At 39.8% G+C, this 26,575-nt stretch overlaps 2 protein-coding genes across 2 annotated transcripts in view; one reads left to right on the top strand and one right to left on the bottom strand.

Annotated features, from left to right (window-relative positions):
* Positions 1-12,832, top strand: LYRM1 (LYR motif containing 1). Its single transcript, XM_074158622.1, has 4 exons — positions 1-155; positions 7,684-7,842; positions 8,908-9,000; positions 10,597-12,832. The coding sequence occupies exons 2-4, from the start codon at positions 7,684-7,686 to the stop codon at positions 10,711-10,713; spliced, it is 369 nt and encodes a 122-aa protein (XP_074014723.1). The 5' UTR covers positions 1-155; the 3' UTR covers positions 10,714-12,832.
* Positions 12,833-17,417: 4,585 nt separating this feature from the next.
* The window catches only part of DNAH3 (dynein axonemal heavy chain 3), a 60,550-nt gene continuing 51,392 nt past the window's right edge, over positions 17,418-26,575 (bottom strand). The window contains exons 53-61 of the mRNA XM_074158748.1: positions 25,643-25,868; positions 25,069-25,313; positions 23,453-23,569; positions 22,247-22,401; positions 21,318-21,485; positions 20,107-20,249; positions 19,354-19,558; positions 17,954-18,091; positions 17,418-17,771 (exon numbers count right to left, since the gene is read on the bottom strand). Coding sequence (XP_074014849.1) covers positions 17,418-17,771; positions 17,954-18,091; positions 19,354-19,558; positions 20,107-20,249; positions 21,318-21,485; positions 22,247-22,401; positions 23,453-23,569; positions 25,069-25,313; positions 25,643-25,868 — 1,751 coding nt within the window. The remainder of the gene's footprint in view (positions 17,772-17,953; positions 18,092-19,353; positions 19,559-20,106; positions 20,250-21,317; positions 21,486-22,246; positions 22,402-23,452; positions 23,570-25,068; positions 25,314-25,642; positions 25,869-26,575) is intronic.

Here is a 26,575-nt window from a genome sequence, read left to right as displayed (position 1 = left end):
TAAGCGACGTGCCCGACGCCGCACGCACGGTGAGGGCAGGGGAAAGCAACGGGCCGCCGCCTCCCTCGCCCACCGGAGCGGGGGGACGGGGCTTAGCAGGGCGGAACCGCGGCGCGGAGGCGGGGAGCGGGGTCCCGGCGCGCTCCTTACAGGAGGTAAAGCGAGGGGGTGGAGGGCGGACAAGCCGACGTGCGGGGAAGGCGGAGGGGAGGGAGAGGCTGAAGGTTGGGGGGGGGTTGGCCAACCCCCTCTCCCCTGCTTCACGCCTTGGTTCCGCCCGGCTGCGGGGGCAGTGCCGCCCCGGCCGCCAGGGGGCAGAAGGGCGCCCGCGCTTACAGCGCCCCCTGGCGGCCGGGCGGCTTCGGGCAAGGGTAGGGGAGCGGCCAGCGCCATCTTAGTGCCGGCACCAGCCCCGTGGGGTGCGAAGGATTGCCAAGCCCCACAGCCGCCCCACGTCCGCTCACAGGGCCGTTGTCTGCCATAGCCACCGCTGTGTCCACCCATAGGGCTGCCCAGCCAGTCCCCATGCCTGCCTGATGACAGCAGTGGCTGCAGGAATGGCTGGGGGATGGCCCCGCGCCCGGGTGGTGTGGAGAAGGTCCTGTGTGTAATGAGTCCTGAACCTCTCACCTGGGCCTGCAGTTGCTGCTGACCTGGAGCTTGTGTCAGGAGGGTGACCTTCCGTCCTGTCACCACCAGGCCTGAGGGACCTCTCCCCACAGACACCTCGAGAGGACTCTGGGACAGACAGAGCGGCCCTTCCCCCGGCCCTGTGTTCCGCCGCCCTTGTGCTGTTGGGGAGGCAGGAGGCCCCAAAGACCGATCCGTACGCCATGCAGGAGAGTCTAGTGCAAGCACTGCCTGAGGCCGTGGTGGCAAAACGCCTGAATTTGGATGGGATTCATACACTTGATTTCCAAAAAGCGAATCTTTTTTTCAAAATACATCCTGCTGTAGTTCTCGCATTGTGACTGAAAATCGTATCTATCAATGTCCTGGGACTGAAGCATTTGGAAACTGAAGCAGAGGGTTCATGAAAGGAGTTTTATTAAATGACCCACAGAACAAAGTAAGAGAGGGGGTAGGGAGGATTGTTTCTCTGCTAGCATTAATATTTATACCTGTTCTCCACTTTGGGAGTGGTTCCAATGCTGGGAAATACTTCTATTCATGCATTCAGTTGCATTTGGCTCAAAGCCAAGGTATGAATAAGGTGCATAAATCCATACTGGGTTTTGTGTCCACGTTGTTGTATTTCTTTATGCTTCTATAAGTAAGGCCATCCACGGATAGCGGAGACTTCATTTTCCCTACTAAATTTGTTGCACTGAATTAAAACCTCTTTCTCTTGTGACTCAATAGACAACTAAACACGAAGGAGGAGAAAATGGTTCTAAATGTGTGAAAGCCTGAACAACAGAGTTGCACAAAACTAGACACAAGTTCATATTGCGTTAGAGTTTACCTGGACACTGTGTGCTTTTCAGGAAAAAGCTAATACGTAAAGCAATTTTTTTTGTTTCCTCTCCTCCCTCTCTACACTGTCTTAAGTCAGCATTTCTGTTCTTCCTGAGGCTACCACGGCTCAGGAGGCACTCCCAGAGCAAGAGTCTGTATGTTCTACTAAAACCAGATAATGCCTCGACCACCTCAGAAGATGAAAACTCTGTGTTCAAAAGGGACTAGTTAAGGGTTTCCACTTTCATTTATTCAAATGAAGAGAATGTTGTAGAATCCTAATTTTCTGCAGTTTCACTTATTTGAAATTACATAGGAAAACCAGTGATAAAATCCAAGTCCTTGCTTTTACTATTTAATTATATTCTCTTTGCATGAAGTTTCCTTTTTCTGATCAAAAGACCACTCCACATGTAAATGAAAGCTTAAAAGAGATCCAAGTTCAGTCAGAAATCCGAGGTGGGAACAGAATGGCAGAGTTCTCATCCCAGCTGATGAAGAGCATAAGTACAAAGATTAGAGAGGCTGGTTCTGAGGTGCTGATCCGTGTTTCAGAGCACTTCAGTTTGCCAGCAGAAAGATGCTGGCTTGACAAAATCTAAAACCATGTGAACGTCACCTTGCTTTCAAATATCACTATTGAATAACTTGATTCAGTAACTTGGTTCTTTTTCACCATATCTGCATAGATTTATGATTGCAGCTTGTAGATGGGAACAGAAATACTTGGAGTCAAATTAATGCTTGCTGGAAATGTCTTGTAAAGGCCTGAGTCATTGGTAGAAATGAGGATGTAACACCGTTATGGAAGAATATGATCTTTCATTTTAGTTTGTTTTTCACCATATGGAGATTTAATATTTTCGCTGTGATTGAAGTTTTGCTATAATTTGGTTTTGGCTGAATCTTAAAAAAAATAGGTGTGAGTGTTCAATCAAGAATGAAAATCAAGAGAAGTTTTCACTTTGGTAGGTACGTTCTGCAGCCACATGTGGTCGATGTTTGCAGTGTACTAGCTGCCACAGGCCACTAAGTCATTAATTTGAGTAAGAGAAGATAAAGTTACTTTTGTGGAAACTAGATTTTGAAATTTTGTATCACTGGAAGGCATGTGACCTGCCCAGCTGTGACAGGAATCTGTGACCTCTTCTCCCTGTGCCACAGGAACTCATTGTTTCAGTTGTTGTCCCTCAAGGGAATGATAGACCAAATTCATTGGTGCCTTAAGAACCGCAGACTCATTTTGGCAGACTTGCACGAAAGATGAATATAGATTACTGACCTCTAGTTGCTGTGGGTAGCTGTGAAAGGAATGATTGATTATCTCTTGCATTAGCAGCAGGAGAGAGACTGCGGGTCACTCTTTAGCTAAGTGGTATAATTTAGCTCTTAAAAAAAAAAAAGCCAGATATGCTCAGTTGTTGGCATCTCTTTAAATAAGTGTTAGCCAAAGAGTGCATTTGAAAATATGAGATATAGATTGTCATACAGGCTGAAGCTGATGATGTTCCATACTATAATGTTGATACGCTGTGCTTCTGAATCGTCATTTATTTCCCTAACAGAAATGTGATCGTAGCTTGATTCAGAAGGCAATCAGCCCAGCGGTTTGCCATTGTGTCTTTAGGACTCCTTGCCAGTAGCAAAGCAGCTGTCAAATAGAAGTTGTTGCTTCTAAATAAAACATTTTACATCTGAGAAGTTCAAAGCCGCTTTTTCAAATTATTTCACGCAGAGTTCTGTTCCCCACCATCTCCTCCCCTGAGCAAATATGGTTTCAGCATCAGCACCAAGTGTGTGTTACTAATGCATGCCCTAGTTAGCTGGGATGTAAAAGAAGAGATCTATTGTTTTAAAATATCCTTTTTTTCCCCCATGGGCTATCACTTTCAGCCTTTGTTTCCTAAAGTCCTCTATGTACTCGCTACTGGTAGATTTTATCCTTAAAGCGAGTAGCTAATGCTTGACTTGAAAAGAAAGGATGAAATAAAATAGACTTACAGCTTCAGCAGAGGAGCCGTGCAGGAGGAGGAGAGAGCTGGACACACATTCTTAGCCAAGCATCCCGCGCTGGGAAGCAGCTGTAATTTAGCTGCTCATATACAGTCATTTTCCGTGCAGCTTCCCTCTGTCATAACTTTGCCTTCTCTGCACTATTGGGGTCACTTTACAGTGCAGTTGACAGGTTTCTTATTCTTATATAAACTTTAAATTCTAAACAGACCCACAAATAGCAAAAGACGACTGCTGTTTCACTGATTATTCAGATTATTGAATTTTTGTGTCAACCATCTAAAAATCCAAAGGAATGTGTAATTGTTTCCTGAAAGAAAAACTTGTTATTATATTTCATAGTTTAAAGGATTATTTGTTTTAATTAACAATGAAAAAAGTGTGCGTCTTCATCATGCAGTAACTCGCAAACTGCTCAGGCCTCCTTTGCAAGTTTGGATACAATGGGATATTTCATGTGCTTGATCTGCATGTTGATAATACGGGTTTGCATGTAGATCAAAGGGATGATACACCCCTGCGTCGTCAGAGCTCTGCCACGGCACCCAGCAAACCCTTCTTTGGAAGGCGATGCTTGGCTTCCCTCCAAAGGCTTCATTCTAACAATCAGCTCCAAACCAGCCTGCAACCTCCCGCTTTCCCCATTGATGCGTTTGTGCGTGCAGACCTACCTTTGACCTCTCCCCGGGTTGTTTTGTTGCAGTAAACACCTGAAATTTGCTCAGCTAATATAATAGCCCTGTACTTTTTGACAAATCTGCCTGTGGTTAACCTCTGTGGGCTGCATTCTGCAATGAAATGAAGGGTGGTAGAAGTTAAACAATGGGTGTGACTACCACAAGATGAGTGTTAGTGGGAAAAGTGGTGTAACATCCACTTAGCATTCCAGAGATGTGAAATATAATTATGATTTAAATGCCAAAGATGTAAGTTGCAAGATGAGTAACTACAAGGACATGAAAGCCTCTCTTATCTTCCTTTCTGTCCCACTCAGAATCATTTTGCACACCCACAAAACTAATACAAGTAGTGTCACTTGATGAAATTACACCTGATACATGACTTGTACCGTCACTTACATTTCTGTCGGTGTGGGCTCTGTTTATGCCAAAGGAAAAAACTCCAAACTCATTTACAGCATTTTAAGTTGGAAGTAATTTTGCTCTTGGTGGAATTATTCCCTATTTACGCTCCCACTCAGAGCAGAATCTGACCCAGGCTTTGAATTTTGTCCTATTTGCTCTCATCCTTTCCCGTGATAGACGGGGTCCTCTGTCATTGAAGGGCTCCTCAAACCTTCATTTATGTATCTTTGCAGAAACGGTTTATGAGCAGGTCTGTAATGTTAGAAATTATTGACTAAAATGATCCATGGGAGCAGCTGGCTGCTGAGTATATATGAAGAGCTGCTTAATGCCTTTAACGTCATATAGCGTATGTGGGAAGGAGAGCAATAATGCAAAGGTGCAGCCCATACCTAGATGAGGGGCTACACTGTTCTCTATCAATTCCAACACAGAAATTAAAGAAAGAAAAAATAAGTTCCAGGTGGGGGAGGGAAAGCAACTAGCGGGGAAAAAAAATTGTTGGTTCTAAACTTTTTAAACAAAATCTTTATAAACGGATTCTTGTCATGTTTAAAATCCAAAAGCAACAGGTGTGAGAAAAGGGCACTGTCCCAAGTTGGGGCTTTGGAAATTGTCCAATATGTAAATCAGAATTTAAACCTGTATTTTAAACATTTTTTCCCTCTGACATTATTCCTCTTATTTTCTTTATGGATTTTGTGAAAACCTAAGCTGAAAGCGTTTGGTGCAGTACTACCTTTTATTAGCTGTCAGTGGGGAACAAAGAGCATTACCAGCTCCACCAGAGGTGACACCTTCAAATAAAAGCAGAGGGGTGAGGCCAGGAGGGGCTCGAGGTGAGGACGTGATTTGGGACTCAGCTTGTGCTAGGTCAGACCTTGTAACTGAGCTGTTTATTTTCTGTACAAAATACGCACTCAACAGAGGGAAGCAATGACTTTTCAGATACACGTACATGTGTAGCTTTGTGTATGACTAATTTTATTGCCTGAAATGGAGCTGTAGAGTGGATAAAGTGAAGCATTTATTCCAAAGTGTTTGACCAGCTGGACTACCTAGATGATTTATTGTAGATATTTGTTTCCTGGAAATACCATAAACATTTATTGGAAATTCTTTCTGCTGGGTAGGAAGAATCATTTTTATATCTAGGGGGGAAATATATGATTGGTTAAACATTTTAAAATACAAATAGCAAAATAAAAATGTTCTCTCTTAAGAATCAGAGAAAATCAGTTTTATGTCTGTAATTAAGATCCCTAATAGAGTTCACGAAACAACAAAAAGTCTTTAGATCATAGCAATGGTTAAGACAAAAAAGACTAGGATTTAATAGTTTGGGATTTTTTAGCAAAAAGAGCTATGGGACACATCCTGTCTTCAGGTTAGCATCTGTAACTTGGACTTGGGTGAGGAAAAGACGGTGCGACTGCCTGTAGGCACAGCAGGACTGTATTAGCGGAGCTCAGCTGCTGGGCCGGAGGCAGCCGCTCGAGAACCGTGTGGCCTGAGAAGACTTTGGTGCAAAACCCTCTCCTACTCACGGAATCACGGAATTGTCAGAGTTGGAAGGGACCTCTAGAGATCATCTAGTCCAACTCCCCTGCTAAAGCAGGGTTGCCCAGAGCACGTAACTCAGGACTGCATCCAGGCGGGTCTTGAAAATCTCCAGAGAAGGGGACTCCACGCCCTCCCTGGGCAGCCTGTTCCAGGGCTCTGTCACCCTCACCAGAAAGAAGTTCTTCCTCATATTTAAATGGAACTTCCTATGTTCCAGCTTGTGCCCGTTGCCCCTCATCCTATCGCTGGAAACCACTGAAAAGAGTCCGGCTCCATCATCCTTCAACCCACCCTTTAGGTAATTGTAAACATCTCCACAGTAACAGGAACTGTCCCAGACTGCAAGGAGGTGAGGGACGGCCACACTGCCCAACATTCCGGAGTCGTTTGGGGGGATGTGTTAGGAAGCAGCTTTTCCCCTGTCAGTGAGGAGAGGGTGCTCCCTGCAGAGGGCAGCTGGGGCTGTCTGAACTGCCCGGCTTCAAACTGCACTCCGGAGGAGCCATTCCCAGTGCACGGGTCTGATTTCAGGGTAGATTCAGCCACAGCAAGGTTGGCAAATGGATGCCAAGACAGTTAGATGGTGTCCTGACACTTGCTCCTCATCATCCATATACTTGCCTTGCAGTGCTGCTGCATCTTCCTTCTGGACAGTAAAGGTACCTTCGACAGCTGTGGTGTCCCTAAAGCAGAAGTCATTGTTTCTGCGAATCTTAATCCATGTCACAAGTGCTGTTATTCCGCTAGTGGATTGGTCTCAGGGATATTTGCAGTCTGACATGAAATAGCGGCACCGCTTACACGATAAAATACCATTTACATAGAATGAGAATAGGATTTCATTCTTGGTTTCTGACAAAGATTCTTATCGCACCTGGAGCCTGATTCAGTAGGCTCAGCAGGTACACAGCTCTCTGAAAATCAAGATATTCAGGACTTTCCCAAATCCACAGTTCGTCTGCCTCTCCTGCAGTGCTTAGACAAAATAGCTTTCATCACCTCTTCATCACATCAAACTCCAGCTGAATCATTACTACATACTGTAGTGGTATCACAAATAAGCTTTTCAGCCTCTGAAACCTATACTGGTTTTCAGCAATATCGTGGTGGTTTTATCATGTATTTTACTCACGGACTTCAAGATGCTTTGCAAAGATAGAGTCAGTATTGGTACGACAATTTCACAGGATGGGGGATGCTCAGAGTTTCGGTGACTTGCCCAATGTCTGTTGCAAAACAGCAGTGAAACACAACCCAGGCATTCGTGTACCAGGCTTGTGATTCAGCAGAGCACTAAAGCAAGTGCTTCACTTCGAGCAAGAGCTCAAGCTGTTTGAATGGAGACAGATTTAAGTACCAGTTTAAATACTTTGCTGGACTGGGTCTTCAGCTTTCAACAGCTAATTATTGCTTACAGCTATTTCTTTTTTTTTTTTTTTTTTTCAAAGAGCTTGGTGTATTTTTAGATGGTGGAAATATTTTTAAACTAATTCAGTTGTGGGAAAAACTATATTGCTCAAATATTCATACATATGTTTGGGGGTTTGTGTTGTTTTTTTTTTAGATGACACCAGTTACTCGACAAGAAGTTCTTGGCCTGTACCGCAAGATATTCCGAATAGCCAAAAAATGGCAATCAGCATCAGGACAGATAGAAGAAACTATTAAAGAGAAAGAGTACATTAAAAATGAAGCTAAAGCATTATTCCGAAAAAACAAAAACGTGAGTGGCCTTAGAGTTTTGAATTTCTCAAACTGATTGTTTGTCCTCTTGGATTGATTGTCCTCTTGCTCTTTGCACTGTCACAATGATTGGATGCTAAGATATGAATGTAAGAGTTGTTTTCCCAAAATTTCATTCACCTTTAATGCTGGTGTATTTGGGTTATAGTTTAAATTTCACCCCTGAAATAGTAACAAGAAAATTCAAACCATTTCAGCTCTTCATTAACTACTGTAGAAGTCTAAAAGGTCTAGAGCTTTCACTAAAAAAATGCCAAGAAAAAATTAAATTCCAAAGATACTGCCTGTGTAATTGAAGCAGCTTTTGATCTTTTAGAAAGCTCGCTAAGTGTATGATTACCCATGCAATGGCAAACAGAGCTCAGGAGCTTCCTGCACTTCTTTTTTTTTCTTTTCAAAGCCATAATTATTGGCACTTCTTTTAAAAGAAGCACTTTCATTTTTTTCTTAAGGAAGAAATTTCAAACCCCTTTGAAAGGGGCGATACAGACTCCATGGTAATCAAAGGTCCTTCTTGTAATTCAAGATCACAATACTTACTTATATTCCATTTTGGTCTGGGACTAAACTCAGGTAATGCAAAAATCAAAAAATGCATTTAAGTCACAATTTACACCACATTTCTGACTTCAAAGGGAGTTTCTGGGTAGGATGATAACAGAATGTAGACCAAGGAGTCTCTTCTCTTTCTCCTCTAGCTACCTTGCAGAGTGACGAATGGGTGAGTGTGGTTTTTTTCATGGATATATTAGTAGTTTATTTGTGTGTTGTCTTTTTACAGAGCAAATACCATGTTTGGGTAAAAACCTCTTTCTATAGCCTCAGTTGCGACAGTCTCTGGGCCTTAATATCCAGCGCCATCAAGCCCAGAATTGTTGAGTCAAGGCAAATACTAATGTTACCTTTTATGGATGTGAAAATAACAATCATTGGATCCTTGGGATTGCCAAAAAAAGCTAAGGAAAGTCATGTGGCTGTGCATCACTTATGCTTGAGCTTCCAGTTGTTAATTGCTTTTACAAAGCAATTGTTTGTATGATCTTAGGTAACGGATCCAAAGCTGATTAAGCAGTGTATAGAAGAATGCGAGGCAAGAATAGAAATTGGACTTCACTATAACATCCCCTACCCGAGACCTGTGAGTATAAATCTCGTCACAAAGTCTTCAACTATACCCACTTAGCTCTCACAGGATAATAAAACCCTAAGTTCCCATCATTTCCACTGCACTGCATTTTTAGATAAGCCGATGTTTAAATGCTATGCTAAATCAGAGCTAAGTAAGCCAAATGTGTATTGAAATGTTCTCCATCTATCTTGTTTAAATTGGCCAATTTCTTCTCAAAATAAGGAGTCAAAGCCTAAACGGAGTTGCATGAGCTAAACTCCCAAAGCCTGGAAATATTTAGGGAGTCTTGACTGACCAATGAATCATACTATGTAGAAAAAGATTGTAATGGAAATCACATGAGAGAATAAAAATATTCAAACCAGACAATCTGCCATAGATACAATAATTTTCATAACCTACATTAATGGTAACTGTTCTCTCAGTCATAGATCAGGTCTTATAAAACTCCTGCCTATGTTGCTGCTTCTTTTCCTCCGTTCCTGGAGAAAAACATGTCCAAGATTATCAAGATACTGGAAGTTGCAGTGATGTCTTCTATTGTACCATTCAATAGAGTTTCCTTACTGCCCAGTCACTTCTGTCTGTAGTACTTTATGCTGCCTCCCATAGAGACTTCCTCTAATTTACATTTTCACATCTATAATTTCATTATGAAGGCGGTCATGGTCAAAATTAAATTGTATCTTCATCAGATCTTGCCTAGAACATGGTCACTATTAGCTTTTTCTTTTTCTCCAGTATACAGAATAATAATGCACATCTGGCAAGCAGCATTCCTAGAAATGGGCTTAAAATGTATGCTCTGCAATGGCTTCAGAATCCCAAAGGATCAGTCCTAGATCAGCTCTCTCAGACAAACTGGATGATGGTTATTTTTCAGATTCTAGAAATCTCTATCGCTGCTTTAGTCAGTGCTTTTACTACTATTTGCACCTAAACAGCTCTCTCACAGGATGACGGCTTCAGCAACAATAACATCTGACTGCTAACACCTACAGTTTTCAATCACTATGGGGGGATACAGCTGCATGACTCCCACTAACACTCTTATGAAATATAAAGACTTTGTCAGTCAAAGGAAGAGCCCGTCACCTATTGCTCCTTCTGCTTATGGAGTCAATGACATTGATTGATCATTTTAATATGGTATATGTAATCACGACAATAAGAAGGCAGTCTTTCAATATATACAGTTTGGGATTATTTTGTGACTTATTAGATAGGTATGAATAAAGCACACATCTACTCAGGAATTTTTAGGGTTTTCTAGGTCTTACTGTTCTGGAACATTGTCAGCAGTCCTATTTCAACAAGTATTTTATCCTTACAGTCTGATATCAAGCTACAAAACAAGGTTACTAAAGCCTAAAATATATAGGATTTTAATAAACACAACATTTAGGGGCTGAAAGTTACACCAGTAATCACTCCTCAGAGAATGCTCCTCCTAGAAATCTAATAACCTGGTCTGAGATGGTACAGTTGCCCTCTCCAGAATACGGCAAAATTATTTAAAATTCAGTGAAACCTAGTCTGTATATATGCCTTCTTTTCCTTGTAGCTTCTCAATTTGCACCTAACTGGTGGGATTTTGTTTTCCAGATCCATCTGCCTCCTATGGGTCTTGCCCATAAACAAGGCCGAACGTTGCGTCACCAGGAAAAGTTAAGGAAGATTTCTAAGCCAATCTACCTGAAATCCCATGATGAAGTTTCATAACCCATCATTTAAGCTCTGATGTGTAATCACATCATTTAAGCCGTGGACTGTAATCCAGGTGATTTGTGTGCACAACTGTGAATGAAGCCGGTTTGGTCACTTGCTCACAAATATCCTGAGGCCAAAAAGCTAAGTGATAACATTGCATGTGATGGATAAGGTTGGTCTAATATTTATTACGTTTCTACCACTGACTCTTCAATAAAAGTAACACTTTTCAAGGAGTGAGGTGTGATACGAAGATTACTTTGACATCAGGACAAATTGCAGCAGGTTTTCAAGCTCAATCTATAGCAGGGCTCTCTGGTGGTTTGAAGATTATATATGCGCAGTTGTAATTCAAGGCAGTGTCTTGTGTAAGGGTCAGCAAAAAACTCAAGAAAGTTCAGGAGAATCAAGCAGACAGAGCGCTTCCAGAGTTTCTGAATGCAAGTGGGAATACAGTGACTGCATCTTACAGCTACACTCCTTCCTCTCCTGTCCCTGCTCTGCATGTTGTGCCTGGAGAAATGTTCCGGTTTCACGGTATCCTTATGGTGAAGTATTGTTTCTAAACGGACAGTAGCAAACAGACGTCAGAAATGCCACCACTTTTTCCTTTTTGCAAACTGCAGAGGAGTAGCCTAGAGCCCCTATGTCAGCTTCCCCCCCCTCTTCTTTTGGAGAGGGTGTGGATGTGAAATGCAAAGTTTGGAATTCCATTACACAACTCAGAGTAAATAATTCCACTGTTGGGTTCCTGAGGTTCCCATGTATGGAGTGACTGAAAACTCTCCCTTCAGGGTATCACTATGGGAGCAAGCTTAAGATGCTCTGGGTGTCTTCACTGTGCATTTTTACATGGTTACCTTTTCAACATAATCAGCACACTGGCTTTCTCAACAATGATTTTAGTGTTAGGTTTTAACTCTTACTTTCTTTAATAAAGTTTGGGTTCTGTCCATAATGTATCTACAACTGTCTCTTCAGTATCTTAAATCTGAGGAGTATTTCTGTTTTGCAGATGTTTCATGAATGGAAGTGAAATGAAATTAATTCCCTCCTCACTGGCTGTTTACAAATTTTCTTCAGGAAAGTTAGTGGAGCCTCCTTCTCTGGAGACATTCAAAACCCACCTGCATATGTTCCTGTGCAACCTGCTCTGGGTAGACCTGCTTTGGCAGGGGGGGTTGGACTAGATGATCTCCAGAGGTCCCTTCCAACCCCATGTGATTCTGTGATTCTGAGCCTTCTGTCCTTCAGGCTCGAAGTACCGATGAGACCAAGCAGCGGACAGGAGGCAGACTGTATGGGGAGACTACATAAGCACAGCCCACAGCTGCTTTAAGGACAGAGGGTATAAGCAGTGACCTATTTCAGCCAAAAGTTAATGGCAAAAATCAAATTTTAAAAATGCAGTGTATATTATTTCCTATTAAAGTCAGCAAAACAAATGATGTCTAATTTTTCTGAGCTCTCCAAGCCCTAATAGACAATGGCAAAGAATATTCTTGTCTACCTTAAAAATAAGTTAAAACTGGTCTTGTGCAGAACAGAATGACAGTTCCTCCCCCAAGAATGTACTTGTAAGAGTGAAAAAAATACAAGCTGATGAGAAAGTACAAGGAAACAATGAGAAGACCGAGTCAGCATGACAGGTACTGGCTAGCCCAATTTCTCACTACCCTTTATGGCTTCAGTCCCCAAAGGTATCTATTCCCATGTAATTATTTCCTGGGAATGCCTCGTGTAGGAAGTAACATGTAAAATGCCATTGTTCTGCCTGTCAGTGGGAGCTTTGCAAATTTACTGCTGCCAGGAAGACACAAAACTACTGTAGCCTAGGAAAAGGGAGATGGAATAAAGACAGTAAAAATAACATGATTATAGATTGCTTAATCCTCCATTGAAAGAAGTCCAAACACAGTCTTTTCCTATCCTCATTCTGATACACCAGCGTAGAGATGTCTCAACTGAGCCAAACCAAAATGTGTAGAGACAAGGATTTTGAATGGAAGCTTAGTCTCATTCTTCATCATTTAACTATCATTTGAATCTTTTTAATTGTTAAAATTCATGTGGCTAATGAAGGTACTGATGCTGTGACTCATCTGGTGAATAAACAGCTATGTAAATAAGCAGTCTAAATTTACTGTCTGTGTTATAGTCACAACTCTTTCCTCAGCACACACCATAGGATGTAAATTATTTCAAAATAACATCTCTAAAACTGTAGAAGATTTATATCAAATTGAAATAACAACATGAGTTTATTTCTGAAGGGAAATATAAATATGCAATTCTAAAAAGGCTCAAATAGCCCTAAGTAACTCAAATGAGTATCCACTTGCTTAACTGAAAAGCAAGTAAGTTGAACTGCAGTAACAGCATCACATTGAGATGCTTTAAATGCCCATTAATTTTTCAAAGTAAGTGTTTGAGAAATTATTAACTAGTGCCTGACCCTCATTACTTTCCAGCACCAAAAGGCAAAGACTGAAATTTGTTAAAACTTGAGGCTGTTCAGCTAAAGGAAGGATTAGATCGGCTCTTTTGTCAAGTTTAGAGAGTAAAATCCTTCTTTCACAGCTTAAGTTAAACTCTGTATGGACAAGAGAATCTGCCTTAAAGAGAGTCCTTTGTTTTTGGAGGTCAAACTACCATTTTGAGGGAGTTTCATAAAAAAATTTCATCTGCAACTCAGTGTACCGGGTAGGCAGACATCTCAACTGCTACTCATTGTATTAAATTCCAAGGACCGTATAACTTCTTTCAAGAAATATCCCAACGATGATGCAATGTGTCATTCCTACACGTTAATTTTACTTGCAAAAAGATGTTATCCTAAAACACCTCTGAGTTCTTGAGGGTTTGTGCACTTATGAACCCAAATTTAACACTCACATTAGCAAGCACACAATCATTTAAAAAGACGAACTCAGCACCTGCTTCCTGAATGTACCCCCTCGGTGTTGTCCAGGGATGAGGAAACACTCACGAAGTTGCAGCAGTGACCCAGTCTGTGCCAAGGGAAGTGTCACGGAACTGAAACAGGTTAAGACGGATTAGGTTATCTGATCTATCTTCCTACTAATACCTATAAGTTTGTTCTTGTGATAACTTTTAGATGTGGAGAAAATAAGGTACTCTCTTGGGGCCCTACTATGTATCCATCAGAAATTGCATCAGTTCCATCCATCTTTTATCCACAGACAAAAAGGTCACTTATTTCATCATACTATAAATTCATTTTCAAGAATGCTAATTACAGGAGAGACCTGCCCTTTCACTGATTTTTCTAATCCTATTAGGCAAAGCATTCTAGCTTATAGGAACTCATAAGTAGAGTTTGGGGCTTTTGTATTGTCTTTTGCTTTTTCATTGTATAATTTTCCCTTTAACAGCCTTTAACAGATTTTAGCAGTGCTAAAATCAACGGAGATAGTACTTTCTGTTTCTGAAATGGATTTTTGTACAGATAACATGAGAAAGGTTTCCATCTCCTAAGAAAATGTACAAACCGTATCTGTCGTACAGCATCCCTAGCTGAAAATCTGCCTCTGCTATTTCTAAGGAAAAAACATCTCTTGCTCCGTAATGCCTGTATACTGCATTTTTTCCCATCTGCTTTGAGTTATTAGCAAGGCCGAATCTATGATTTACAGTAATTACAGGTGGTTTTTGTGGTTTGTTAATGAGATCTTATAATTAAGAAATGGAAATGCTAAACCTGTAAAGCCAAGAATTCTAATATTACTGTTACAAGGTAGTTCATTTTCCAAAAATTCTTCAAATTTTTATCATGTCCAACTAACAGTTGAGTTGCCTTTTGCCTTTTTTTTTTTTTTAATGCATCTGAGCCAAGAAAGGCTGTGAATTCTCATGTTCTGCCAGCTTATCATTCTTCAGGAAGGTCTAGACAATGCTCAGGAAATCAGGTTGGGAAGGTCATTTCAAAGAACCACAGAAAAATATCTCTAAGACAGATATCCCTCAACAGTAAATTCCATTACTTTTTCTCTAATAGTAAGGACAGCCCAGGAAATCACGGATTTCAGTAATCATCAACTACAGAACTCAGCCGTGCCTGATCCCTGGCGAAGGGGGACATGGCAACCACCAGATGCACAACCTCTCTTTTATAGATTTCTCTCTTATCTATGTATTTTGGTCACGTCTACAAAAGCTTGAAATACATCTTTAATTACATTTTAAGAGATGCTGTAATCTCAAATCTAAACATTATACAGGAGAAGAATTTAGAAAATCAGCACAGTAACAAGGACCTTGCACACAATGCAGTAGCAAAGCCACTATATATTCACGAGAACCACAACTGTGTCATTTAATAAACTATCCATTACTGTTTGTTCACAAAAAGGCATTAACAAGAAACCCATGTGGCAAGCTATCCCACAGTATTTTCCAACAGTTTAAAAGTAATTTATCTCCATAAAATGTAATTTAGCTAGCATATACTAGTGAATCTGGCTTTTGATTTAAAATGGCTTAATTTAGAGGACTGTGTTTGCAACACTGGCATTATCTGAAGAAGGGTGAAAAAACTCAATCCTCAAATTTCAACTTTTCTTCATTTTAGTGCTTTAAGAATGATTACTCTATTTTTGCCCCAGCTTCCCTTTCAGCAGAGCCTCAGCAGTGCCAGGTAAGCTGTCACCTGTCACATGCATAATCTCACATCTAAATAGAAAGATCCTTTTGAGAGCAGCGACTGAACTGACTCAGCCCCAGCGAAGGATCCAAAGCCAGGTCCAGCCTCTGCCCTGGTCCAGCAAAGCACCTGTAAGAGGAGGCTCTTGGCTAACTTGTTATCTCTGATGCCACAGTGACCTAATTAGTGATCTGAATTGTTGATGGGATAACCACAACAATTAGATGCAGCATTTAAATATGTACTAAATTTCAGTTAATTTTAATGATACGAAAAGTAGAAAGTATCTGTGTTACTCTTATGAAGCCTCAGAAACAACTATGTTTTTAAAGGACCAATTTTATTTAATCTTAATTTATTTACAGAACTTCTGAAACATGATTCTCTTCTCAAAAATTGCAGTCAATGTGGGTGACTGTTGTAACATTCATAAATTTTATTTTTACTAGAGATGAAAAATATCATTTAGTCTAATTTGTTAAGAGTACTTTCTTTGTATCAGTAAATGGAAACACCTGCACACCTCTGTCCCCTTCATTAAAACAAGTATCGGTTAAGTGTCCTGGCCTAACATCTTTGCCCTAGTCACCAGGTAACAATAACGATGCATCGAATGCCTGCACACTCTCCTGTTTATGAGGCATCGAATATGGGATATGAAGATACTCTACTAATTACCTGTGCATACCTTTGTGCAGAGCAGCAATGTACACACCTGTAACGCTTCTCACTTACCTCTATGTTACCATTCTTAAAAGTTACTGTCTTATGAATATCTACCTCAACCAAACCAGAGCTTAATAAAACAATAATGAACGCTGTTTTCACCTATAACAGCTAAGCACAACACAGCAGATAAATCCTATGACAAGAACCGTATGTTTTAATGAGTTGTAGCAGCATCATTTAATGATTGTGGCAGGATACCGGAAATTGCTGGATTATAGCTGCATCTCTGACTTTGTGAGTCCTCAAGCAAATCGTTAAAATGCTGCAATTTGGGCAATGAAAAAAAACACAAGACCCCAAATTAGCAGATGTTTATTCAGAGGGCTTTTTTTTAAAATGTTTGCCTTGATCTCTGTGCTTCTCTTGTACCATGTACACAAGTCTAATGATCCATCTTTACTACCTTCTTGGTGTGCTGTGGGGATTAGCTAATGACTGCACAGCTCTTTGAAGATGTGCACGCTATTTTATTTTTAATTAATGTTTGCAAGCTACTTTGAGCTTTTATGATGAAAGGGCTTAAACAAGTACAAAATTTCAGGTGGTTATTAGTCCAACATGCAAGAGGGCAAGATGTGGAAGTAAAATGAGACTATGGGAGAAAGGAAACGGCTCCATTTATCAGGCACCTGGGATATGTAGGTAAATAATACTGAAATAGAAAAAAAAAAAGTTAAAAAATGATGAGACAAGCATACTGCTCTGAGAAATGGCAGGCTCCCAATGCATGTGCTGTCTAGAAGTTTTCCATGGAAATTCTGAGGCACATCCTCAAGTAGTGTCAGTTACTGTACTTTTATAATACAGCTCTGGCAGTTCAGTCCAGTTAAGAACTGGTTTCACATGTTGAAAACGGACTATTCTCATCTCCTTCCTCTACATACTCCTGGGACACAGAAGTGGTAGGAAAATCCACAGAGTCTTATTTGCAAGAGTTGTGGATTCGATTCCCATTAAAATCAGTAGCAAAACACTTTGGGCCCAATTTCATTTAAAAAAAAAAAAAAGCCCTATGATAGCAGCTAGGTGGTAATATAAGGATTTCAGATGAATTGTAATGATGTGGGTGGCACACAGTTTGATGGGAATTCTGTTCACTCTGATCTATTGCAAGATAAAGACCAGGCCTTTAAAATAAGCTTCTGTTTGCAGTGTTCTATTTTCGCTCACTCTTGCTCAGTGGCTGATAATGGCTAAAAAACAAAGGAAATCGAGAGCTGCTTTGAAGTCAGCAGGAAATCCCGATATAAAAAAAAAATGCAGCCATTGGGGAGTAAAGTATATCTTTTAATAACAATATGCGAGTGTTTTGACTTACATTCTCTCAGTCATCTAACTGGCATAGTGCTGCCACACCTCGATTTATCCAGTGTTTCTGGGGCTTGTCTGAAGGGAGTTCAATCGAGAGAACATAGTTGGTTGAGTGGCCAGTAGTGGATAAGACGCCTCTTCTTGCACTTGTCTTGTATACAGGGCATGAATAGATGTTCATATGAAGAAACTTAGAACTTTCTCCAGGTTTCAGCCAAATTATGGGCAAAGAATCATAAAGGATTTTTGGAAGTGATTCTCCAATTACCAAGGATTCTCTATCCCATCGTGCACCTTCCAAAAAAAGGCCTCTCACATAAGCCCCATCTTCTGGCATTTTCTCCATCGTGTGCTCCTGCTTCATCACCTGGAATGATTAAACCATTGCTTGATTTCATTTTTATCTGGAGTATATTAAATCCTGTATCTGATAGTCTCAAATTACTCCTTTAAATAAAATTTCTTTTCATTTGAAAACTCTATTCCTTGCTGTCCCTTAACATGTTTCAAGCTGTTCAAGAAAAACAAGATTCCTCTGCATTTTCTTACCTCAAATTCAAATCCAATATGGTCAATTGGGATGGTGTATTTTCTGGCATAGTTTTGTAGAACACCAGTCAAAAAAGACTGAGTGAAGAAGAATCCCGAGAGCCAAAAAACTGTGGGCAGCCCATTGATGACCCAATCCTGAATATGGAGAGAAAAAACAAACGTAAGAAAAAAATACATTCTGTGGCTTCACTATTCCAATTCACCAGAAATGGGATGTCTTTTCAGATACACTCAAACAGCACAATGAGATCTCAACCTTGATGGGACCCTGTGGATACTACCATTAGTTCTATATTTTTCAGAGACAATAACTCACAGAGGGCAGTTATTTATGACGACAACAAAAATAATCACTCCTTCTGATACAACCAGAACTCAGTGCTACTGAGAAAGAAATTTCAGAAAGTAGCATAAGCATATTTTGGTAATTCTAGGTACTAGCCAGCAAAAAGAAGAAAAATGACTGAATTTGGACACTTTTATCAATATGCCCTGTTTTACAGTGTTGTAAACATCGATCTCCTAACATGAAAAAGGCCAAATTTTCTTACATAGTATCTTCACCGATGACTGCGAGGGCACTCACTACAGCCAACACATCAGATCCTAGTAGAGGAAATCACTGCAGTACAAAGATGCCAGACAAGGAGATCTTGGGCCAGTATCCTTGTTGGATATCACAAAGGCAGTAGGAAAAACAAGGCAAGGGCAGAATGTCCCCATGCTACTCTAAGCCATTTGGAGTCAAAAGAAGCTCATAGAGTACTCTGAGCCAGCAAACAGGAAACTGCTGCTCATATAAACCTTTCAAGACTTCTCTCTAGCTTTCTCCTCCTCTGACTTGTATGGGGTTTCACTACATCTCAGTACCTCAGCTATTTAAGCTACATCTGAAATTTTAAGTAAATTAAAGAGAGTGCTACGAATGCAAGGGAAGTAAGGGAAGAGTGAGTAAAGAATAAAATAGCTCATACAGAAAGCGTGTGGAAGTGGTGCCACTTTTTATTAAACTTGAAAGACATTTAATCACATATATAAAATTTTAATAGTGCCTGTTATGCACTGTTTCTAAAGGATTCTCACACCTGGTTCAGTGTCCTTTGAGCAGGGAAGTCATTATGGCATGAATGCAAAGTAAAATGCATCTTCTAGAAATAGAAAAATGGAAACGACCAAATGCAGCACTGGATTAGCACCAAAGGATTATAATCCCACCTCACCCTGCTGAGCAATTGCCCAGCTGATTCCAATGCTGTTAATGCAGTATATATTTTGTCATGAGTATGTGCAAGTAGTTCACAGTCTGGAGCTATAAGGGTACTGCTGAGTGAAGACAGTACAGATCATTCAGCTTTCATCTATCAGTCCTTAGACCTGTCAGTCTCAGTTTAGCATACCTGGAAGAAGACCAAACGACAGAGGAGATCAGACACATAACTTCCCAGTGGCTTCAGTGATGGATAGGATTTGGCAGCCCACATTGATGGTACTTTTCCCATTAGCATGCTGTTGAAAACATCTTCAAGTTCAGATGACATCAACACTTGGCCCTTAATGGCTTTGCCTAAATTAATGAGGCTGCTCCGAATAACTTCAGTAAGCCTTCAGGTAAAACAAAGAAATTGTCATCTCATTATTTACTTCTTACTATCTGGCCAAAGACCTCTGAGTCCAAATTGAATGAAGTGCTGATCAACACTGGTAAGGAATTTCTGACAGGACATTTATCTCCCCTGTAGTTATCAAAACTTTTACTTAAGTTCAGAAAAGCAAACAAAGAAAAAACACACACAGAGAAATGAAAGATTCCCATTCTAGACAAGGGAAATCAAGTGACAAGAGTTTTAAAGATTGTAACACTAATTAACATAGTGTGCTGTGAATATTGGGGCCTGGGTATGACTTAAAAAGAATAAAGTAGGCTGCCCTATATCAGCCCAACAAACTCAAATCTGATTTAAGTTCACACTCCAAGAACTCAGCTGCAGCTTTTAAGTCTTTTTAAAAGGTTAACCCAAAGCAGAATCTATCATGTTAAGAACAATGTATTGTAAAAGGCTTGTAACCGTTTACGGCTTGTGAATGGCTTGCACTGATGAACACAAGCATATTTCAGTATTAGTAGTGCTACACAAAACACTGAGCCATACCTGTTAAATCGAATTAGTTCTTGCCTAAGAACTGTATTCATGGACTCTTCATAAAGTACTGGGTATACCTTCATAACCTCTTCAATATCAAAGGCACTTGGCAATTTGGATAGGATGTCCTGCGCCAAATCTTCAACAGTTTTCTGAAATCACAAGTCTGCAGTGAATGAGGAATTTCCCTTTTTTTCACCTATTTTTATTCAATAAATTCCAAAGAACACTATAGACATTATATTTTTCCTGTATAACCACCAGGTATTTTAGTCCATTGTCCTAAAGAAATAATGCTTACATGCTCTTACTCTTTGTGCATCATCCTGTCTGTCTGTCTCTGCATGTGCCTGCTTGCTCCTTTTTCTTTCTCAATAATTTTAAATTTTTTAGTAATTTTGGCTTAATTTTGGAAAAGGTTTTAGGCAACTTCTAAGGAAACAGGGAGCAGAGCAGACAAGCATAATCCTACTACTGCCACAAGGAAGGAAAAGATAAAGTATGCAGCATGGGGAAGACCATATGAGAGAGAGAAGCTTTACTTACAGCAGTTTGGGACGGCAGAAACTGAAGCAGCCAAGGGGACACAAAAAGTGTCTCTCAAAACCCAAGCATTCAATGAGTAATAACAGACTGGAAGTGCCATTATAGCACAGACATCGCCAGGAGGACAACTTTTGCCTCTAACAGGCTTATGTTGCTTGCCTGATGGGAGAATGTCCCCTAGTGAGAGTGGCAGGGATGGTCATACAACCACTGCTGGCTGAAGTCAGGCCAGTGTATGAACCTCCATCACTGAAATTTGTAGACTGAAATTAAATGTCATACTTTAAAATTGCCTAGAGATGGATGTGATTGGAGGTGCTTTACTAACTGTGATTGGTAACTGTGCTCTAAGCAGAATTCATGACTGAAGTGAAGCAATTCACTGTTATTTTAAAACATGAAATACGAAAGAAACATTTTGACTCAAACTGCATGTTCTACTCAACCAGGTGGAGTTGTGTGATATTAACCCATTTGAATTCAAAGTCATTAGGGTATCTTCCATCTTTAAAGGTTCTTCTATGCCAAATCTGTCTGCTTCTCTACAGGGACATTCAGATCTACTCCCAGTGCCGTAGTCATGTGGTGAGAGGTGCTGGATTACTCTGAGACGTAGGGCAGGATAAGAAAGGGCGCCTTTCCAGAGCGCAAGTTGATCTTTCTTCCCCACTTACCTGAGGGGACTTCCCACCTCCCCCTGCTTCTCTAGGCAAAGTCAGAAGCACTCCACTGAAAAGCTGGTTAGTCTCCTGGTTATCCTTGGTGATGTCTGCATTTTCATGAAGTCCAAACACTTCAGGGTGTGTTATAATTGGTAAACTTCGTAGGTATTCAATATAAGACTGTAAAAGAAACATTTAGATACCAGTTCATAAATGACCAGTAAACCCATCTGAGACAGAACATTCCCACTTACAATCAAACACATAAGTTCCCAGTTAAATGCATCCAGGAATTGACTTACTCAGTCCATAGAGATAAATATAAAAGTTTTAAATGGTTCAAAGGCTCACTGAGGAGTTGTTCTTACCACCCTCACGTAAGTAGCATGAGAAAGTAAAAGAAAGGAATGCACATTAGAAATATCCAAGGAAGGCTGCTAGGAGTCACAGAAGAGGGTAGGATGCTGTGCTGCAGGCTACACAAACAGGTGGGATTCAAGCACATTTGTTATCTCTATGCAGCTGCTAGAAGGGAAAAAGGGGATGAAAACTGAGTATATACACCTGCCATTCCACCTCCTCATCCTGATTGTTGCTTCCAAGGCAACAGTCGGTGCAAGAGGGTGCAGAATTCAGTTCCTGAATCCCTGTCAATTCCTGAAGCCTGACTCCTATTTGCTTTCTAGAACTGTACCAGAAACCTGCACAGGGGTGGCTCTTTGCATCAACAAATATCAGAATATTGGATGCTCTACATGTCCGTTACAGTGTATTAGATACTAAGTACCAGGTTAATTCTTCATACATAAGATCTGGTCTGGCATGGCTTTGTGATCTTCTGGTTTTTATTTTCTATTCGTTGTATTCAGCATATCAAAGTACAGCGCAGAGAAGGTTTTTTCCAATAACTTCGAGAGAATTCATATCTGTTATCTTCTCACCTCATATGGTCCATGTGATGGTATGTAGTAGTCATCTCCAGGTGCAAGCATATACTTGTCCTGCTCTATATCCTTGCTATAGACTATGGAAAGAAGGGACAGGAGAAGACGCCTGTCTTTATCATCTGTTACTCTACCTCCATAGTTACATTCCCCTGGGAAAGGACAAAGAAAACCAGGAAGAAAAACTGAAAGTTAATGAACAAATAAAAATTGTTTTGCAATAATGTATAGCTCCAGTAAATGGAAGTTCTGAAGCTCCAGATCTTCAAAAGCACTTCAGTTGATTCAATGGAAATGAGGAACTTTAGCACCTTTGGAACTATGGGCCAAATTTGTGTGTCTTGATGATGAAAGGTTTAAGGAACACTATGAGTTGGTCTGAGAAACTGCTACTCATGCCATAGTAAATAATCTCATGTTTTAAATGACAGCTCTTTTGCTTAAAATTCTCATTAGTAAGAATTTATAGAGCTGTCAAAATCTGAACAGTGCTATATAGCTGATCTTTGTATGGTTCCTTTCATGCAAACTTAATCTGATTATGTATGCACACAGTAGAAAACAAGGGATCACAAATATGCCATACCCATGTGCAGAAAGGTCTGGAGAGATTTAACTAACAGGCAAGCAATCAGGGGAGGTTTACACTGATATGAAGTACAGAAACTGTGAGCTAAAAACTCACAGTTGTTACTTTAATCCTGACTCCAAAGATTCTTTTTCATAAATATTTCATAATGTTAGCAAAAATCGGGAATTTTGTTTATCAGGTTGACAAAGGAGGTGCCAAGAAGCAGCTATCTGAGAAAGCGAACTGAATAGCCACAGCAACCAGGTTATTTACACAGGTCAACACCTGCTTTAAACTGATGAGTATTATCACATCCTCTGGTAAACTGCCAATGCTTACTGTGTCAAGATCATATCGATCAGCAAAATGAAACAGAGAATGACGTTTTTATTTGACATATATGAAACAAAAACCAGGAGGTTTGTTGGACCATTAGTAATTCCTCTAGCTGTGTATGAGCCAAGAGAGCAATGACATCTGAGGGTCTGAGATCCAACTTGTCTGTATGTGGAAGGCCAAGAAAGTAAACCTGAATGGAATCCACTCAATTTGTCAAGAACTCATCAGTTTATCACTGTACCAGCTGAAAGTGCCCAGCAAAGTCAACATGTTAGAGGGTGCAATGCCTGTACCTGTTAGGTACGTCAGAGCCTCAAATGGTATTTCTTCATAGTCATTCAGAAACATCTGGATCTGTTGCATACTGATTCGGAGGTCAGATTCGTTGAACTCATATGGAATATTCCAACCTGTTTGATTCAGAAAAGATACAATGGGGAATGGTGCACTGTACAGATAACCACGCTTAGGAAATGATGGTATTGGTAGTATACCCCTACTACAGAGCTGAACAGAACAGCTGCCAGACAGTATCTAGAAGCAGCCCTGGAATTTACCAGGCTGTTTATTGCACAAGGGAGAATATGGCTCCATAACAATATCATATCCTAAGGCACTATTACCATCATTCTTCATAATTAAAACATAAGCACAGGCATTTTGGTATCACACACTCCTGAAAAATTATATTTTACCTGAAATAGAACACAGACCTGCTCACTACTTTCAGCTAATCTGTTACTATCTGGAGGCAACAAGAACAGGAGTTTTAATTCATTGATTGATTTTAATTTTTAATCAATTTGCCCATCTATTAATGCTGCTTGTATATGACATTCAGAGTACAAAATGCTGTTTGTATATGACAGTCAGAGTACAAAAAAAAAAAGAAAAAAAACTACACAGGAGTGTGCTCCAGATAAGAGAATCCTTCAGAAAACCTATACCTCTAGTGCAAATCAAAAAATAGGTCTATTGCTGCAACTACCCTTCTTCCCCCAGGCAGCTGGTCACAATACGCAGTTAGATGTTGCTTTTGAAAATGATCTCTTTGTCACTTACGAAAATTATATTTTTACTTTAAAAGAAAAAAATTAATATATTCATACTGGCAATCTAGTGTTTATTTATAGCTGCCTATTAAAATAAGGACAGTGGCTTTCAGTGAAAACATAGGATTTCATAACAGTAACCTGTTATGACAAAGACAGACTCAGTCAGAATGAAAGGCTGAGAATTTCACGTACACCAGTGGTGAGTATAAGCTTTATCTAGTTATAAAAAGGGAATCTGTGATTCCATACATTTCTACATTTTATGTATAAATTCTATATAGTTTTCTAAATATTTCAAGAGTATAGAAAAAGCTGAAGTACAAATCTTGCTAATACATATCTATTCATTGCTGTGTTATGAACAACACTACAGCTACATACATTTGTTTCACACAAGTAAACACATGCACTAGCTTTGCTAAAATGAAGTATACACATAAATAACAAAAGCAGGATTGAAGAGGACACATCTCTAATTATGAAAATTTAAAATGGAACTGGATTTGATGGTTAGTAAGAACGACAGTAATAAATTAAGAATTTAGTAAGCTATAATTTAATATATATATTTATAATATTTATAATTTAGCTACTGTATAATATATTTACTTAGAAAACCGGTACTTTCTAGTCCTCCTGCAGGGTAATACTTTTAGTAGCTTCAAGAGTAGCTTTGCTTGAACAAGAATCCCGGCAAATAACAGCTTTTAAACTTTATTATGTTCTGTGAAATACAGACTACACTCCTGTAATATTGCTAACAACAATACTGCCTTTTTACAGAGAGGATTCAATAATGCATTTCAAAACTACTAATCTTTTTTAAACAACCTGCAAAAGAATCTAGACCTTACCCAGTGGGCCAAAGTTTCTCCTTTCCTGCACAATAGCATGGAAAAAGCAAAGGCCAAACAGCAGTTTTTGCCATATTTCTGGCTTTTGGCAACTGCTAAAGAACACGGGGTCAGAGATGGGGTCATTAAGGTATGATCGAAGAAGGTTAGCTCTGACTCCTTTTGGAGGTTCATTCGTCATTTTGATGCCATTCTGGAGGATACTAACAGGAAACTTTTCTGATGGATAACTAGTTAACCACAACCTGAAAAGAATTTTAAAAAGCACATTATCAAAAAATCATCAATATTGATAAATGCTCAGTATTGATCTGCAGAATACTAAGTTTTATTACTTGCTTAACTGTAGCGGTAACTTCTGAATTTGTTCTAAAACACAGGCGTAAAGTAGATTACATTGGGCAAGTAGAAGAGATGACGTCCTAATTAGGTATCTTTATTTTATCACTGCACATGAATGATATGAATGTTATACTTAGTTGTTCACACAAAAGAAGTTTCATTTCTTTTTACTAGTGTCTTCAGCAAACAAAAAATACTCCCACTAAAAAAAGCAAAATATTAAAATTCCTACCTGAATTTATCATTGGTATTCTCAGGCACTATAACTTCCTCGCAGATTTTTTCCAAAGCAGGCATCCAGCTAGTTGCAAGATGGCAGTTTTGTAACACTACCCAGGTTCCATCAGTAATAGCCTGATAAATCATTTTTGCTGCTATTGGGCCCTGGCCCTGTCCAAGTGAAATAGTTTGAACGCTTGTGCCTCCCATGCCAACGTCATCAGCAAATTTTAGCAAACCTATGATGCCAAGTTTCACACATGCAAACAAAAAGTCTATGTTATATTCATCATTTTTATAATGTAAAAACTAATTAAAGGGGCAGAAGTCAACAAATATTTTACTCAATTGAAAAAATCTCACTTCAACAACGCAGAAGTAGTATCAAATGCTGTACCAGTCACTGTGTTTCTGAGGCATACGCTAAAATTTAGCTGTATAAAGTAATACTGATACAAAAGCCAAAAAACCCCAAACAAAACAATGCTAGCCAGGTTAAATGCCTGTCCTCTCCTTTAACCCAAAGTGCTCAGTTCCAGCCTGCACTACAGCTCTCTCCTCTCTCTGCTGCATGGGTACAATTCTTTCTGGGGGTTGAGCTGTAAATTGGATCTTTAGATCTGGTTAAAAATAACCCTCCCGCTTTGCTATCAAAACCAGTACCTCCTAGAAATACATCCTTACTGTATGGTTCCATATTACAATTCTTTTGGCAGAAAAACAGGTTTAAAAATAACCCTGTGGGTATTTTTTAAAGGATATTTAACGGATGTGTTTTTAAGTGTGGTCATATACACCATTTAATTAGTAACTGAGAGGGAGGAAACTTTCTGGAGGAGGGGTTGCAACAAAGACTGAGGCAAGTCCCAAACACCCACTGAAAGAACTGTAACACGAGCACAAATTATAAACTGCTCTGGATGTTAAAAGCTGTTAGATCCCTAAA

This window comes from Numenius arquata, chromosome 14, assembly GCF_964106895.1.
Source record: "Numenius arquata chromosome 14, bNumArq3.hap1.1, whole genome shotgun sequence".
Classification (NCBI taxonomy): domain Eukaryota; kingdom Metazoa; phylum Chordata; class Aves; order Charadriiformes; family Scolopacidae; genus Numenius; species Numenius arquata.
The sequence above is the reverse complement of the archived record's forward strand: the minus strand, read 5'-3'. Positions and strand labels throughout refer to the sequence as shown.